We start from the raw sequence: 15750 nt of genomic DNA, 5'->3' as shown, positions 1-15750 counted from the left end.
AGTTGAGGTTTGAATCTGAAAATGCACCGTGTTTAAAACCAGATTAAAAAATTGATTCTTTAACGAAATCTTCGACTTAAGAGTCGAATAAATTAATCGTGTTGGGTTCGGATTTTTTTTCCTGAATGCGTCAACATCAATACGGTACATTACCAAATGTGTGGTGCCAGATCTTGTAAAATGCCATTCCTTTTAGACACTAGCAGAGCACGGGGGACCACAGGACTGATCATGATGTGAAGATGATAATCACTGACAAATAGAAATTCGGCTGTGGGTAATTTTCACAACAATACCACAGTATAGCCAACCTAATGCTGTGTTTGTTCCTGTCATTTCTTTGATTTTTGACACAATAACCTACACTGCAATGTGGGATTCGCCTGCCGTTTGCTATTAAAGGAAGGAGCAGCAGAGACTATTATGTATGGGACTTTGTCAGACTTTGACAAGGACTTTATCAGTAACTGTTGGAGTCCTCTGGATCATAACATGTAAGTGAAATTAAAATTGTTGCCTTGTTTTCTGTAGTTTGCAAAATATGCATTTAATTGTGTGTTGTAAAGTGTTATCGCCCCACATAGCTTGTAAACACTTATCTGTAACAGAACTATAACGGTACTGTATCTCTCAGGTTACATCTGTATTGGGCTATTCACATATTGCATTCAAAATTACATTGAAAATGTGTTGCAAGCTTCTTCCTTTACCAATTTAAATTTGTTTGTTAGCTCGCGATCCTTTGCCATTTGTCTTTACTATGTCCACCATCAGCTGTTCCTACACACGTACATGGCTATTTTTTTAAATAGTTCAACTTTTGGCACTATCTGAATTAATACTAAATGTGTGTCATTGTTATTACTTGGGGTTAGGGTTAAGAGTAGAATGATATGCTGGTGAATAACTGCATTACTTTATTGCATTCCTGCATTGGGCTCACACACACTCTTTGCTACTACATAGCCAAGGCGAGCATTTCTCTCTGTCTCATGCTAACCCAGTTAACCAATCACAACAGACTGGGTCATCGGACTAATCACAGCAGATTAGCTTTACCAAAGGAGGGGTTTGGGAACAAATTAATTGCTGGACAAATCATATGGGAGTCGTTGGCATAATTAGGTACAAATAAATGCATACTATAAGACAATTAAAGTGTTTTTTGACCTTCCAAGCATATCAACCTTGCTGGAGAAATAAATAAATAAATAAAATAAAAACTATCACCGTTTATAATGCAAAATAGGGGCTCTTTAATTAATTAGAATTGTAGGCTTGCTGCATTACATTTTGTTTTGCCCACATTTAAATACGTTTTAATTAATTTGACTAAATGCAGATTACTAAGACATTAAGAGCAACAAATCATTTTTAAAAGTATTCTACGTAGGTGGCCTGTTATACTATTGTGACTATGTAATTGACTTATTTGCATATGTGGCCAAATAAATAACAAGTGCAGTAAATTGCTATTTTTGCTCCATTTGAGCCACTAAATAAAACCCAGCTGGCTTTTTTGTCCTGTACTCTGTATCACATGGGCAATTAAAAGCCTGATGTATCAAATATAATAACAAAAAAACAAAAACGCTTTTTTTCTGGCTTGGTTTAGTCCAGACTGAAATGTTTAAGTTTCAGCAGGAGCGGGTTTGCAGTGTTACACTAACTGGGCCTGACAGATGCATATTAAAGCAAGTAGAAATGTAGCGACTGATTCAATGCTCAAAGCTTACTTCAAGTGCAGTTTGGCTGAATGTGCATTTCGTTAACACCAAAACGCATCTGGCTACTACAGTGGCTGAGAGAGCTCAGACTAAAAAAGTTAAGAAAATTCCAAACAGAAATCAGAAAAACACAAACAAATTGAAAAAACATGCTCAACAGTGGCAGCACGGTGGCGCAGTGGGTAGCACAATCGCCTCACAGCAATAAGGTCACTGGTTCGAGCCCCAGCTGGGTCAGTTGGCGTTTCTGTGTGGAGTTTGCATGTTCTAAAGGCATGTTTGCAAGGTAAATTAGGTAAGATAAGTCTGTATAGTGTATGTGTGCAGGCCCGGATTGGCTAATCGGGAGGACCGGGAGAATTCCCGGTGGGCCGGTCCGTTTTTTGGCCGCGAGGGCCGGTGTCCCTAGCTCCAGAATCTGTTGCTCTAAGCAGTCACACTTTTTAAATTAATTTATTTATTTACTTGACCACAGTCTTCTTATTCATTAATTTAATACAGCTCTCTGCTCTTTTCATATATAACCAGCCTGCAGGTTCATAATGTTATAAGTCACTTCTCATTATACAACCGTTGTGGCCCAGTGGTTAGCACGTTAAATTACAACGTCGCCGACCCGGGTTTGATCCTCGCCTGAGTAAATTGTTATTTTCATTTTTATTGTTGAGACATATAATACTGTTTGGGTTGTCGAACATTTGAAGTTCTAAAGCAGCTGTTTTCTCAAAAAAAAAAAAAAAAGACGTGATAGTGTAATTAGAAACTGAATTGGAAATGACCTTATTTTAATATAGTCAGTCGTGAACTGAGGTGGGCCGGTCTGAGGCTTGAAACTCCAGGGCTGAAAAGGAGTCCCACTCCGGCCCTGTATGTGTGTGAATGAGTGTGTATGGATGTTTCCCAGTAATAGGTTGCAGCTGGAAGGGAATCCATTGCCTAAAACATGCTGGATAAGTTGGCGATTCATTTAATAAGGGGACTAAGCTGAAAAAGAAAATGAATGAATGAATGATCATTAGTTTGACAACACAAACGCATACAAATTCTCACGCTCAAAATGCTGCAAATTCATAAATAGTGGATTCCATAATGAAAATGAAGGTGAGTGACTTGTGTTAAGGATAAGGTGAGTTTTGATCGCACAAACTAAAGATGGGGGAGGGGGGAGTTGGTTACTGCGGAGGGCCCCCCCGCCACCACCGGTTCTTGTGTACTAAATGGCACATTATACACTATGAACTTATTTACTCAACTAAACTCTTTAACAATACTAATTTTAAAGATAATAATAATAATAGAGTTTAGTGCAGTCTCAAATAGAGCCCTAAAGCTCCATTCAAGCAATTTATTTTTCTAAAAGTACATTCTAACCATGGCGACACAATGGCTCAGTGGTTAACACTGTTGCCTCACAGCAAGAAGGCCACTGGTTCAGTTGGCATTTCTGTGTGGAGTTTGCATGTTTTCCTCTGAGTGTTCAGGTTTCTCGCACAGTCCAAAGACATGCAGTATAGGTGAATTGAACAAACTAAATTAGCGCTAGTATATGTGTGTGAATGAGTGTGTATGGATGTTTCCAAGTACTGTAAACATATGCTGGAAACGTTGTAGGTTCATTCCGCTGTGGCAACCCCTGATGAATAAAGGGACTAAGCCAAAGGAAAATAAATGAATGAAATTAAAAATTTTTTGCAACATTTAACGGTTGATAAGTTAGTAAAATAAATGAGCAAACTGCCAAATAGTGATGAGTACAACTGCAATCACCATCAGGAGGCATCATAATCTTTCAAATAGGGGAATTTTGCTTTCACGATTGCTTTAATGGTTGAATATGTGCATCATCCAGTTATTTAAAGTGCGCTTATTCTTTTTAGATAAAAATAATATTTCACAATGAATGCATTATTTATACTACAAAACGGCGTAGAATAGTGCATAATTATGCAATTTGGGATGCACCTTATGTCTTTTTGTTTATATTTTGTAATTTGAAAGGGTTTTTTAATCTGTATTTGGTTGAAACATGGAAAAACCTGATATATTAATTTATTACAATCTTCAGCCTTTCTTAACTTTAAAATAAAAAAGAATAAATGACCTAAACTTTCACACTAATTTCCTTAAAAGTATCTAAGTAACAAGTTTACTTACTTTAAAAATTGTATTCTCAATTTGTTATTGTTTTCTAGAATTGCAAAAATGACTGTCAAAACAATGCATCTCCAGACAGAGCCTTATAATAACTCTCTGGGAATAACATACACAGATGAACATACAGAGTTAGCAAATCAAAATCTAAAAGAAAACAGTCGAGCGACTGGAATAAGTGCTGGAGGGAAAAAAGAGAGACAGAGAAAGGAAATATGTGAGAAAAAGCGACGAAAGTGTCATTCGCAGAGAAGACCTTGGATTTAACAAATGTCTTCACAGCAATCAAGGGGAGTGATGATGACACAACGCTCTCATGACCTTCCTGTCTCACTCCACATCTCACTGCACTCGTGAATATGGCAAAGATGAGCTCCAGCATCTTCGTCCCTGAGCCTATCAGTGCATAGATGTCACTAAACACTGCACCAAAAATAGCATCAAACACCATCCATCCATCCGTCTGTCCATCCATGCAACCATCCATCCATCCATCCATCTGGTATATATCCGGTATTCTCTTATTGCTATCTTTGACTCTGTTTGTTCTCATGGTTGGTCAGGCACTGCTCCAGATCTGCCGCTCATGTTTTGTTGTCTCTCTATAATGCAGCCGCTGGTATGTGTGTGCTGATTTGTTTATGAGTACGGTTGACTGAACAAAGTTTGTGTGAGTGTGAATTTGGATCCACGTATCTACATAAGCAATACTGACACCCGTAAAATGTAAATAAGACACAGAACACAGCTGAATATAGAAGTCCATCCCAAAACAGACAGAATGGTGACAGTTACTGGGTCCCAGCTGAAAGTGACCAGGCCACTTTGCATGAGCAAATATTACTTTAAAACATTTATATGCAACATAACTTATAAACAATATCTTTATTTGATATATTAATGGAGTGTGTGTTTAAACTGAAAGCCTCTGAGGTAAATATTAATCAATATCTTTTCTTAAACTATCTTGTTTTCTATTGATATTACAGTTTTTCCTCAGTCCCTTTAATGAATTGTAAAGAGATGGTCTTGACTTAGAAAGAAAAGAAAATACAAGTAAAGCAATTCACCCTTGTGTATTACTCTGCCCTTAAAGAGTGCCAATAAAAATAATAAACTCACTACAGTTGGAAAAATATTGCAGCGGTTGGACAACATATTATACTTTTTTAGTAAAGAATGTAGTTGTTTATGTCGTTTATTTATAAGGATAGTGTCTATTTTATTGTTTGCAAAGTTTTGGAGATTTAGCTCATCGGCAACCATCAGCCTAAATCATCTTTATTTTTTGAAGTATGCCACAAAATATTTCAGATTGTCACTTATATGTTTTTTTTCCAAAAAAAAAAAACTAAAAAGTATAGTTTAGCAACAGGATTATGCTTGTTTTTTTTTTTGTAAATCAACAACGCTGTGTAGTGTAAACCATTATTTACAACAGTCATTCTTTTAATGAATTTAACAACCACTATTTAAAACAATCAAAATATGTGTACACTGTAAAACCCAACAGTCAACTATATCAAATGAAATGAGTGTAGTAAACTCCAAATTGACTGAAAGTTAATTCTACTCATTTGAAAAGCGTTTTAAACTCTTTTACAGTACTCAGTTAGTTTGAGTTCATTTATCAGGTGCACTCAAAATGCTTTGTTTACTCAAATGGAGTAAGTTCACAGTTCTCAGTAAGATTAGTTTTTGAACTAAATGGTTTGTTGCAATTGGTTTCCTAAAATGGTTGAGTTACCTTGACTTATTGGGTTTTACAGTGTATTTAGAATGTTATCCGCAATTTGCATTCATTTGATAAAAACATCTAAATTGAAACACTGCAAACTCTAATGTGAAAGGGAAAATAAGGTAGCAGTGGGGCATGTTCCAAAGAATCTAGATTAAAAAAATGTATCAATACCCACCTATTATATATGCCCCATTATATATATATATATATATATATATATATATATATATATATATATATATATATATATATATATATATAATAGGTGGGCATAGATATATTTTTAAAATCTAGATTAATCTTGAAATTAATCTAGATTCATCAAGATTAAAATGGTTCCTTTGAATTCTGCCGAAGGCATTCTGATATGTGTGCTACCCAAATAATAAGTCTTTGAGAACAGGTTTCAAGCCAGGTGCCGCATTAGACCAGGGACTCATCTCCTGTTTCCAAAATGCAGCAAAGACTGCTTGAGAAACTGTTCTACTATAATAATTAGTAATGAAAATAAATGATGTTTAAAAAGATGTACTTGTGTTTACTAACTGTTAATTCAGTTAAACATGAATTTTGAACTGTAGGCCTACATAAGCTCCAAACAGCGATTTTTGATAACATTAATCCGACTAAAGTCATAACTGAACTAAACAGAAATGGAATTAAGACTTGCCGAGTTTGCAGATATTAGTGGCATTATTGAAGTAAACATGCAATCAAACTATTACCATCATGTAAGACTTTTTGCCATATTTTCCGACTAGATCCACACACATGGCTGTCAGTAAAGGACCGCTTACACAAACACACACACACACACATCGAGAAATGCGGAAGTTTTTTTCTTTCCATTTGGCGTGTGCGACTAAATTCCATAACACTCTCACCAGTCATTACTCCTTATTTGCATCTAATACCCTAGTTTGTCATGGGTGCATAAAAGTGAAACTGCCGAACTGCAGTTCAAGAGTTCACACTTACCTGATGATTTATAAAAGCTTGTTTAGCATGCTGTCCCGGGAGAGAGCCCCGAGCTCAAGGGATCCTCGAACCCGGGGCTTCCTCCCGTTGGCAGAGCGAGAGGGGAGCCTGAGCTCGGTGGATCTCAGAACTCCCCGACTGCGGTAGCTAAGGGAACAGAGGGGCTAGACAAATGCTTGATTGTTATACGTGTTGAATGTCTTTGGATGGTGGGAGGAAACCGGAAAACCCAGGGAAAACCCACACGGACACGGGGACAACATACAAACTCCTCACAGAAACACCTATCGGCCCTATGGGACCAGGGCCGGCAGTGTTCTTGGTGTGGGGCTCACAGTGCTAACCACTGGGCCGCCGTGCCACCCAATCAGAGGTAAAGGAGGAGAATAGGGGAGGAGGGGGGTTTCTTCCAAACGAAGATAAAATGAACTGAAAACTGTGGATATTTTTTATCATATTTTTTATCATACAAGATAGTGATTAGCAAACACGGGACCGGCCGTGATAAATCATAAGCATGTGATCCTCTCGAGATTAGTTTATGAATAAACTTCACTTAAAGTCAGGCTTCTTGCTGACTTGATTCACCAGTCAGGTATACATCCGCGCTAAAATATCAAGGTGAAAGTCATCATAGCTTGCGTAGAACAGACCCAGCTCTCAACCCAACTTTGAGAATAGATTAACGGCGATATTTCTTTTTATTGCGCGATAAGAGTCTCACGCAGATACGCAGATAACTGCTCACCACTAATATACACACGTCAGGTATAAACAGCATTGTATCTCCCTTGTGCACTTGTTATTCAATCAACCAAATTGCAATTCTCAACAGCAGGTGTAAACACTCGTACTTCTGTTCTTTTGGTTCACTTGATCTATCTACTTTAATTTTGCCATTTTTTTAAAAAACCAAACAAGCAAGCTGCTATGATGTATATTTTGAGTTGAAATTTGACAACATCCAAAATAATCATGCTAAATATGCTTGTAAAGAATTTGTGCATATGTGAGGCTATTTTACTGCCTTTACCACAGATATTACTATTGTTTTGTCTGTATATATTGTTGGACAGAGCTGGTGTCCGATGCAAATTTAAAAACCACAAAGGACCACGGTTTCAGCTGATAATCTTCCTTTATACTTCACTGAGATTTTCTATTTTTTGAATGGCCTGAGGGTGAGTAAATTAAAGACAAATGTTTATTTTGAATAAATCATTCTCATGTTTAGGGCACTGTTACTAATGCTTTGGCAAACCAAACTATTCAAATTTCGCAATCTCTGTATAATTAGCTGTTTAAATCGCTACATAAACACATTTTATTTAATGATGTTTTAATTCACATCAAAATAACAAATGAGGAAGTACACTCCCCTGCATAATGAGTTAATCATTCTCATCAGAGTGTAATACTGCAATTTATTTATATTTCACAAAAAAAAAACTTCACTTGCAATCATGAAATATAATCATCGTCTCTTTGATAGTTTTCTAGAAATCAAGCAGTGAATAGTGCTGTTAATTTTCTGTTGTAAAAAGGGATAGTTTGTAGAAAAATTTGGCAAAGGGTGAAAAATACTGTAAGAGTGTCTATGATGAAAGGCAAAATATTTAAAATACAGTTGAAAACACTTATCCAAAGTTGTTAGAAATGTACTGTATGTTAGTTTCAGTGATACTATTGTAACCTAAAATAAAACTAAAATGATTGCAAGCTGATTTTGGTAACAGAAATTGAACAAAGGCTGAAATCAATAGATGAATTAAAATAAAATAAAATAAAAATTTGTTATATATAACTTAAAAAAAAAAAAAAAAAAAGAGAAATGTTAGTAGTATGACATGACAAACTATCACAAATAAAAAATATAGAAATCTAAAACAAATTATACAAATGCCAAACACACATAATAATTACCTAAAAACTAAAATGAATATTAAAAACGTTTTGGAAAGCTAAATATCAAATACAAATATATATATATATATATATATATATATATATATATATATATATATATATATATATATATATATATATATATATATATATATATATATATATATATATAAATAAATAGAAAAACTTAAATGAAAACAAGTTATATTGAGCTGGCAAATAATAAAGGAATAACTTTGATGTATTAAAATTACCTAAACTAAAATAAAGATTAATGTAATACATAATATATATATATATATATATATATATATATATATATATATATATATATATATATATATATATATATATATATATATATATATATATATATATATAGCAACATAAAAACACAGACTACACATTAGTTGAAAATATAAAAGTAACAGTAAAAATAATGTAAACAAAATACAAAAGGAAAAAGTAAATAATTAATAAGATTTTACAGATTGATATGATTTTCATTTTATTTTTAAGATTATTCATCTTTGTATTGATATATATATATATATTTATATATATATATAAATAAATAAATACATAAATAAATAATTAAATATATATGTATATATATATATATATATATATATATATATATATATATATATATATATATATATATATATATATATATATATACATATATATATATATACATACATTTACATTTAGCAGACGCTTTTATCCAAAGCGACTTACAAATGAGGTTAATAAAGTCTAAGAAGGAAAGTATTAGTAATTTTTAATTATTATTTTAATTTTTTTTTTGAGTACAGTTAGTGGTATATCCAGAAAGGCAATTGCAGATTAGGAAGTTAAGTGGAGATTAAATAGTTGAGTTTTTAGTCGTTTCTTGAAAGTAGCGAGTGACTCTGCCGTTCTGATGCAGTTAGGGAGTTCATTCCACCAACTGGGCAGATTGAATACGAGTGTTCGCGAAAGTGATTTCTTCCCTCTTTGGGATGGAACCACGAGGCGACGTTCATTCACAGAACGCAAGTTTCTGAAGGGCATATAGATCTGCAGAAGTGAGAGCAGATAAGAAGGAGCAAGGCCAGAAGTCGCTTTGTAGGCAAACATCAGAGCTTTGAATTTGATGCGAGCAGCAACTGGCAGCCAGTGCAAACGGATGAGCAGCGGAGTGACATGTGCTCTTTTAGGTTCATTGAAGACCACTCGTGCTGCTGCGTTCTGGAGCAGCTGAAGATATATATATATATATATATATATATATATATATATATATATATATATATATATATATATATATGTAAAAAGAAATTATAAAAAAAACATTTATTATATTATTATATATATATAATATATAAAGTTGAAGTTGAAGTCAGAATTATTAGCCCCCTTTTGATTTTTTTTTCTTTTTTAAATATTTTCCAAATGATGTTTGACAGAGCAAGGAAACCCAGTATTGTGTTTACAGTATGTCTGATAATTTTTTTTCTTCAAGAAAAAGTCTTATTTGTTTTATTTCGGCAACAAAAGTTTTGAATTTTTTAAAAATTAAATTTTTTTTTTTTCCGATAGTGTACAGAACAAACCATCGTTATAGAATAACTTGCTTAATTACCCTAACCTGCCTAGTTTACCTTAACCTAGTTAAGCCTTTAAATGTCACTTTAAGCTGTATAGAAGTGTCTTGAAAAATATCAAGTAAAATATTATTTACTGTCATCATGGCAAAGATAAAATAAATCAGTTATTAGAAATATATTTTTAAAACTATTATGTTTAGAATTATGCTGAAAAGTCTTCCCTCCAATAAACAGAAATTGGGGAAAAAAATAAACAGGAGCGCTAATAATTCAGGGAGGCTAACAATTCTGACTTTAACTGTATATATATATATATATATATATATATATATATATATATATATATATATATATATATAAAAATTTAAAAAAACATTTATTACTGAAGGGCCAGAGAAGAACTGTGTTATGATCACCAACGATCTAACGGCTGCGGATCGCTGGTAAACACACACCTTCACCTGCACTACAATTCTGCCACTTAACAAATAACAACAGCTGACAACTGTTGTGGATCTAAATGCAGGATTTATTAAGAGATGTCAAAGAGGTAATGACCAAAATAGGGGCGAAAAGAAGCATGCAGGGAATCCAGAGTCGTGGTCAACAAACAGGTGAATGGTTGGTATAGGTAGCAAGGAATCAAAACAAGAGAACAAGGCAAAGGGTCAAAACGCGGCTAGGCTAGACAAAGGAAATGCAACGTAATGTCACAAAAACAGTTAAACAAGACTCAGCAAAGATGTGCGTGCGCTGTATTTAAAGTCAATGTAATCAGTCCATAATGATCCTCTTGCTGTGTGTGTGTGCATGTGTAATCAAAGTGAAACAGAAATTGGTGTGTAAAAAGTGCATTATGGAATTTGTTGTTCGTTATGTGACAGAATTGTAGTCTAGGTCAGTGTTTTTCAACCACGTTTCTGGAGGACCACCACCTCTGCACATTTTCCATGTCTCCTTAACTAAACACACCTGATTCAGATCATCAGCTCATTAGCAGTGACTGAAAGACTTTTAATGGGCTTGGCAGACAAAGGAGACAAGCAAAACATGGACTGTTGGTGGTCCTCCAGGAACGTGGTTGAGAAACAAATTTTATTTTTGATAAAACTGGACTGAAGCAATTTCAATTAACTAGAACTTCATCTATGTTAAGCTGCTTTAACACAATCAACATTGCAAAATCATTGTAGAAATAAACATGAATGGAAGGTCTGAAATATTTTCTTGGCACACATACATTTCATTTTTTAAAGAAAAATCTGGATTAAAAAAGCTGCTAATTACACTCCGAGAATACAGTGTGTGAACTCTGACCTTTAGGGCTGAGACAGGGGCCCTCCAGGTAGAAGACGCCCTTCAGCAGAGCCAGCTCCTGCAGGATGATGCCAAAGCTGTAGACGTCACCCTTCTGTGTTCCACACGCTGGTGGATTATCAGCACGCAGAAGCTCAGGGGCCGTCCACAGCTGACCTACAAACACAAACTTCAAAATTAGAAAAGAATTTATCATTCTTTTTTCTTAAATAACATAATCATTTAACATTTTATGGAGTTTTAGTCATGTCTATACCATGCTGGAGTAAATAAATAACCAAGGTAATCAAACAAAACCTTTATTTAGTTAAAAAATGATTATCATAGCAAAATCACTTGTTGCTTACAGACATCAGGACATCACTAGTCTATCACAAGACATCACCAGTCTCTTACAGACATCAGTAGCCTCTCACAGGACATCAATCCCCTAAAGACATCAGTGTCTCTCACAGCACTTTACTAGTCTCTAACAAACACCATCAGTAGCAAGGCTACTTAAGGGCCAGGGTGGCACTAGCCCACTCAGGGTTGACCCACCCAGACAAAACATTTTAAAACTGAAAAATCCTGCATGGAAAAGTAAGGCGAATATGTAATTTGATAACAGCACCCTTTATTCTTTGTAGGTTTTTCAATCAAATGTACAGTCCCCCTCCATTCCACAAAAATGGAACTGTCCAAATGTTGCTCCGCCCTTTGCACAGATGATTGAGTGCTTTTGGATTTGACTGAGACAACAGCACTGAAAACAATTCTAGAAGTGCAGTAATAAATTAAGTAAAGTGAGCATTATGAGAATATGATTATTGGCCTGTTTCCACTGAGTGGTATGGTATGGTATGGTTCGGTATGCTTTTATGGCCGTCACCAATGTCAAAAAATACCTTGACAGTGAACTGTACAGTACCACTTTTTGGCTACCCTTTGCAAAGGGTACCTAGCAGAACTAAAGGGTACCAAAAGGCGTAGCTAGACGTGCAGCTGAACACTATTGGTTTACAGAGAATCATCACTCGCTCGTGGAGCTAGCCATTGCATATAATAACGAGCCATGGTCGACCCGAGCCCAAACAAACCTTGTCCTTGTCTTGATGAACAAAAAGCCAATAAAAACTGTTTTTGTGGTTATCATGACAAAATGGCAGATGTATAATGTTCTAAATTCAAATTCAAATGGATTACCTACTGAGTAGTAGGCGATTTCGGAGGCAACCCACTAGTCCAGGGGTGGCCAACCCTGTTACCGGAGAGCCACCTTCCTGCAGATTTCAGTTGCAAACCATTTAAACACACCTGCCTGTAATTATCACATGGTGTTCAGGTCCTAATTAATTGGTTTAGGTGTGTTTGATATGGGTAGCAACTAAAATCAGTAGGAAGGTGGCTCTCCAGGAACAGGGTTGGCCACCCCTGCACTAGTCTCTCACAGGACATTACCAGCCTTTCTAAAGCTGCGGTCACACTGGGCTTTTCCTCCCATAGACTTCCATTCATACGTACGAGAATGCGTCAGACCGGAAACGCAGGGTCATGGGTTAAGTTTCACAGGGTGCTGCGGTGCAAAGTTCAAGCTTGGTGAACTCTGACCTGCAAAATCGCATCACTTGACTGCATGAGCCGAACCGAGGATCAAAACATGACCTCTCTGGACAGAAATTAAAAACATGGAGCAATCGCTCACTTTTTTAATGCCCAATAATCTTGTTTAATCCCGCCCCTTTCGCAGAACTGTACGACAGAATTTCGCAAACTCAAACTCTGGTGTGACCGCAGCTTTAGACATCAATAGTCTTTCACAGACATCACTAATCTTTCTCAGTCATCACTGGTCTCTAACAGACTTCACTGTACAGACAGCAATGTTATTTAAAATGCTATTAGAACATTCAATTTACAATTTTCTATAAACATTACAAGAATGTTCCAAAAACATTATTTTAATAACATTATGTGCAAATACTTACACAACTTGATGGTTATGGAATGTTACCTGGGCAGTTAAATAAAACTTCCAAACAGAACTATGGAATTGACCTCAAAATTGAGCAAACTGTAGGTCAGGGGTGCTCAACCCTGTTCCTGGAGATCTGCCTTCCTGCAGATTTTAGTTGCAACTCATATCAAACACACCTGCTTGTAATTATCAAGTGCTGTTCAGGTCCTAATTAACTGCTTCAGGTGTGTTTGATCAGGGTTAGAGCTGAACTCTGTAGGAAGGTAGTTCTCCAGTAACAGGGTTGAGCTGTAGGTTGTTCTCTATACTTGTATCCAGTACTCACGTGCATAGAAAGCATGCACGTCATCCAAATTGCTGTCCTTGTGGAAACTTTCCAGCCCATAATCGGTTATCTTCAGCACGAAGCGACTGTCCACCACGCAGTTGGAAGACTTCAAGTTGCCATGGGAGACGATGACGCTGTTGTGGAGGAACGCCATTCCCTGAGTGATGAAAAGATGACACTCTCACAAAGACATCCGACAGCATCCAGTGTATTTACTAAAACCACGCCACAAAAATATGAATTACTGACTTTGCACTATGCTTTCAGGGGTTATAATTTGCTTGTCAAGGAATTGACATCCTTTTAAATTACATGTTTAAAAACCACCCATATATGATGTCACGTGGAGAACTGTATTTTTCAAAATGTAAATCAACTTGTTGCAGATTCAGTTACATTACAGTAATAAAATCAAATAAAATCAATGTAGACATTTTTATAAATATTAATCAAAATGTAAAAATATTGAAAAAATCTAGTATTTATTATAAATCCTTTATTTGTGACATAATTATTACTTTTTTATCCACGCATGTTCATATTTTTCATAAAAAAAGCTTAGCATTGAAACTGTTGACTTGCATCCTGAATATGGGTCTCTCAGCTGGTCAGGACCAAGTGGTACTGTGTTTGGGCGGCAGATTATTATTATTTTTTCTCCTCTTTCCCCTTCTGTTTTTCCTTTTTCTTCTGTCTCCTTTCTCTTGCCTCATCTATCCTTATTCCCAGGTGCGGCGGCTGCTGTGACAGTGGGCTGAGGTTGTTTGTTGGGGGTGCAGAATAGAGTTTGGGGTTTGGACATGGCTCTGGCAAGGTTGGTGGAGCGAGTGTTAATGAGAGACACCTGTGAGACCCACCTGTCTCGAATCCCACAGAGAAGCTCCAGAAGGATATAAGGTAGAGTGACGACAGTGAAGGACGAGAGAGAACTAGTCCTGGAACATTTACTATGCTGCATTTGGTTCATGAGGAGCTGCTGCTTACTTTCATTTTGTTGTTAAATTTATCTTGTGATTAAATTTAGATTCAGCATTTGTCTGCAGTGTTGTGGAAAAGGTTCTTTTAATGCATTTTGAGTAACTTCTTGAAAAAGTAAATAAATGTGTTGCTTAGTTATATTTTAAAGGGGACTTTTGATAAAAATGTTTGTAAGCTGTATAGACAAAACTGTGTGTAGGTATAGTTACATTAGGATAAAATAAACACAATAAGTCTATTTTTATATTTCCTAACGTTAAAAATAGGACCCAAATCACTCCCATTTTGAGGCCCATCACAACGTGATGTAGGAGTGCAGTTTTCCTGCCCAATGATTTGACTGACAGCTACATAATAACATGTCTCCTTATTAACGCGTATAATCATGTATCCAACAAGACAGTAACACAAAGTGTTACTTTTTTATTTTTTTTATCTGGGTTATTATATTATTATTTTACATCAAAAGTGAAATGCAAATTGAAAAACTTTAGGCTGTTTCAGGAAATAATATTTTGAGTTTGTATTTTACTATTTTTTATAAATTTTAAGGGATACTAAGGCCCAATTTCAATTTAATTTTTGTACCCCTACCCCTTCGCCCTTGAAACCAAGTGTAAAGGGGAAGGGCTTCAAAATTTAACCCTAAGAAATGGCACACCACTATAGCACTTGCACACATCATCATATGTTTCACAATCTCTTAATGCTTCATATGAGATTAATGATGGCGACTGCTGTAGTTATTCCAGTTGCGTTTTTTTGTTTTTTGTGTTTATCTTCAGGAAATCACAGAAGGCAACGGTATCATGTTATCATACCGATATAATGTGGTAATAAGATCATAACTGTACAGTGCATTTACACTGTGGCCATATTCATCTATGTAAACACACTAAAAAACAACATTAACATTATACCAGACACTACAAAAAGCTCATTCTCAGCAACTAGACTATTCTGACAGGGTATTCCAGTGTCATTGAGTGTCAATATGTTGCGGAACTGCTATACAGAAGTTATTATTAGTGATTATAGATAGCAAAATTTTGTGTTATTTATTTTAGCATTTTTTT

At 35.4% G+C, this 15750-nt stretch overlaps 1 protein-coding gene across 6 annotated transcripts in view; it reads right to left on the bottom strand.

Moving 5' to 3' along the window:
- npr1a (natriuretic peptide receptor 1a) overlaps positions 1-15750 on the bottom strand; it is a 238772-nt gene that overhangs the window by 17316 nt on the left and 205706 nt on the right. For 5 of the 6 annotated variants that reach the window (XM_087294615.1, XM_087294617.1, XM_087294616.1 and 2 more), the window contains 2 exons: positions 13694-13853; positions 11412-11567 (listed from right to left, as the gene is read on the bottom strand). In XM_087294615.1, coding sequence (XP_087150741.1) covers positions 11412-11567; positions 13694-13853 — 316 coding nt within the window. Of the gene's footprint in view, positions 1-10829; positions 11015-11205; positions 11568-13693; positions 13854-15750 lie in introns of those variants that run through there. The other variant, XR_015516012.1, reaches the window with a different exon arrangement.

Source organism: Danio rerio, chromosome 19, assembly GCF_052040795.2.
Source record: "Danio rerio strain M-AB ecotype USA chromosome 19, GRCz13ab, whole genome shotgun sequence".
NCBI lineage: Eukaryota > Metazoa > Chordata > Actinopteri > Cypriniformes > Danionidae > Danio > Danio rerio.
The sequence above is the reverse complement of the archived record's forward strand: the minus strand, read 5'-3'. Positions and strand labels throughout refer to the sequence as shown.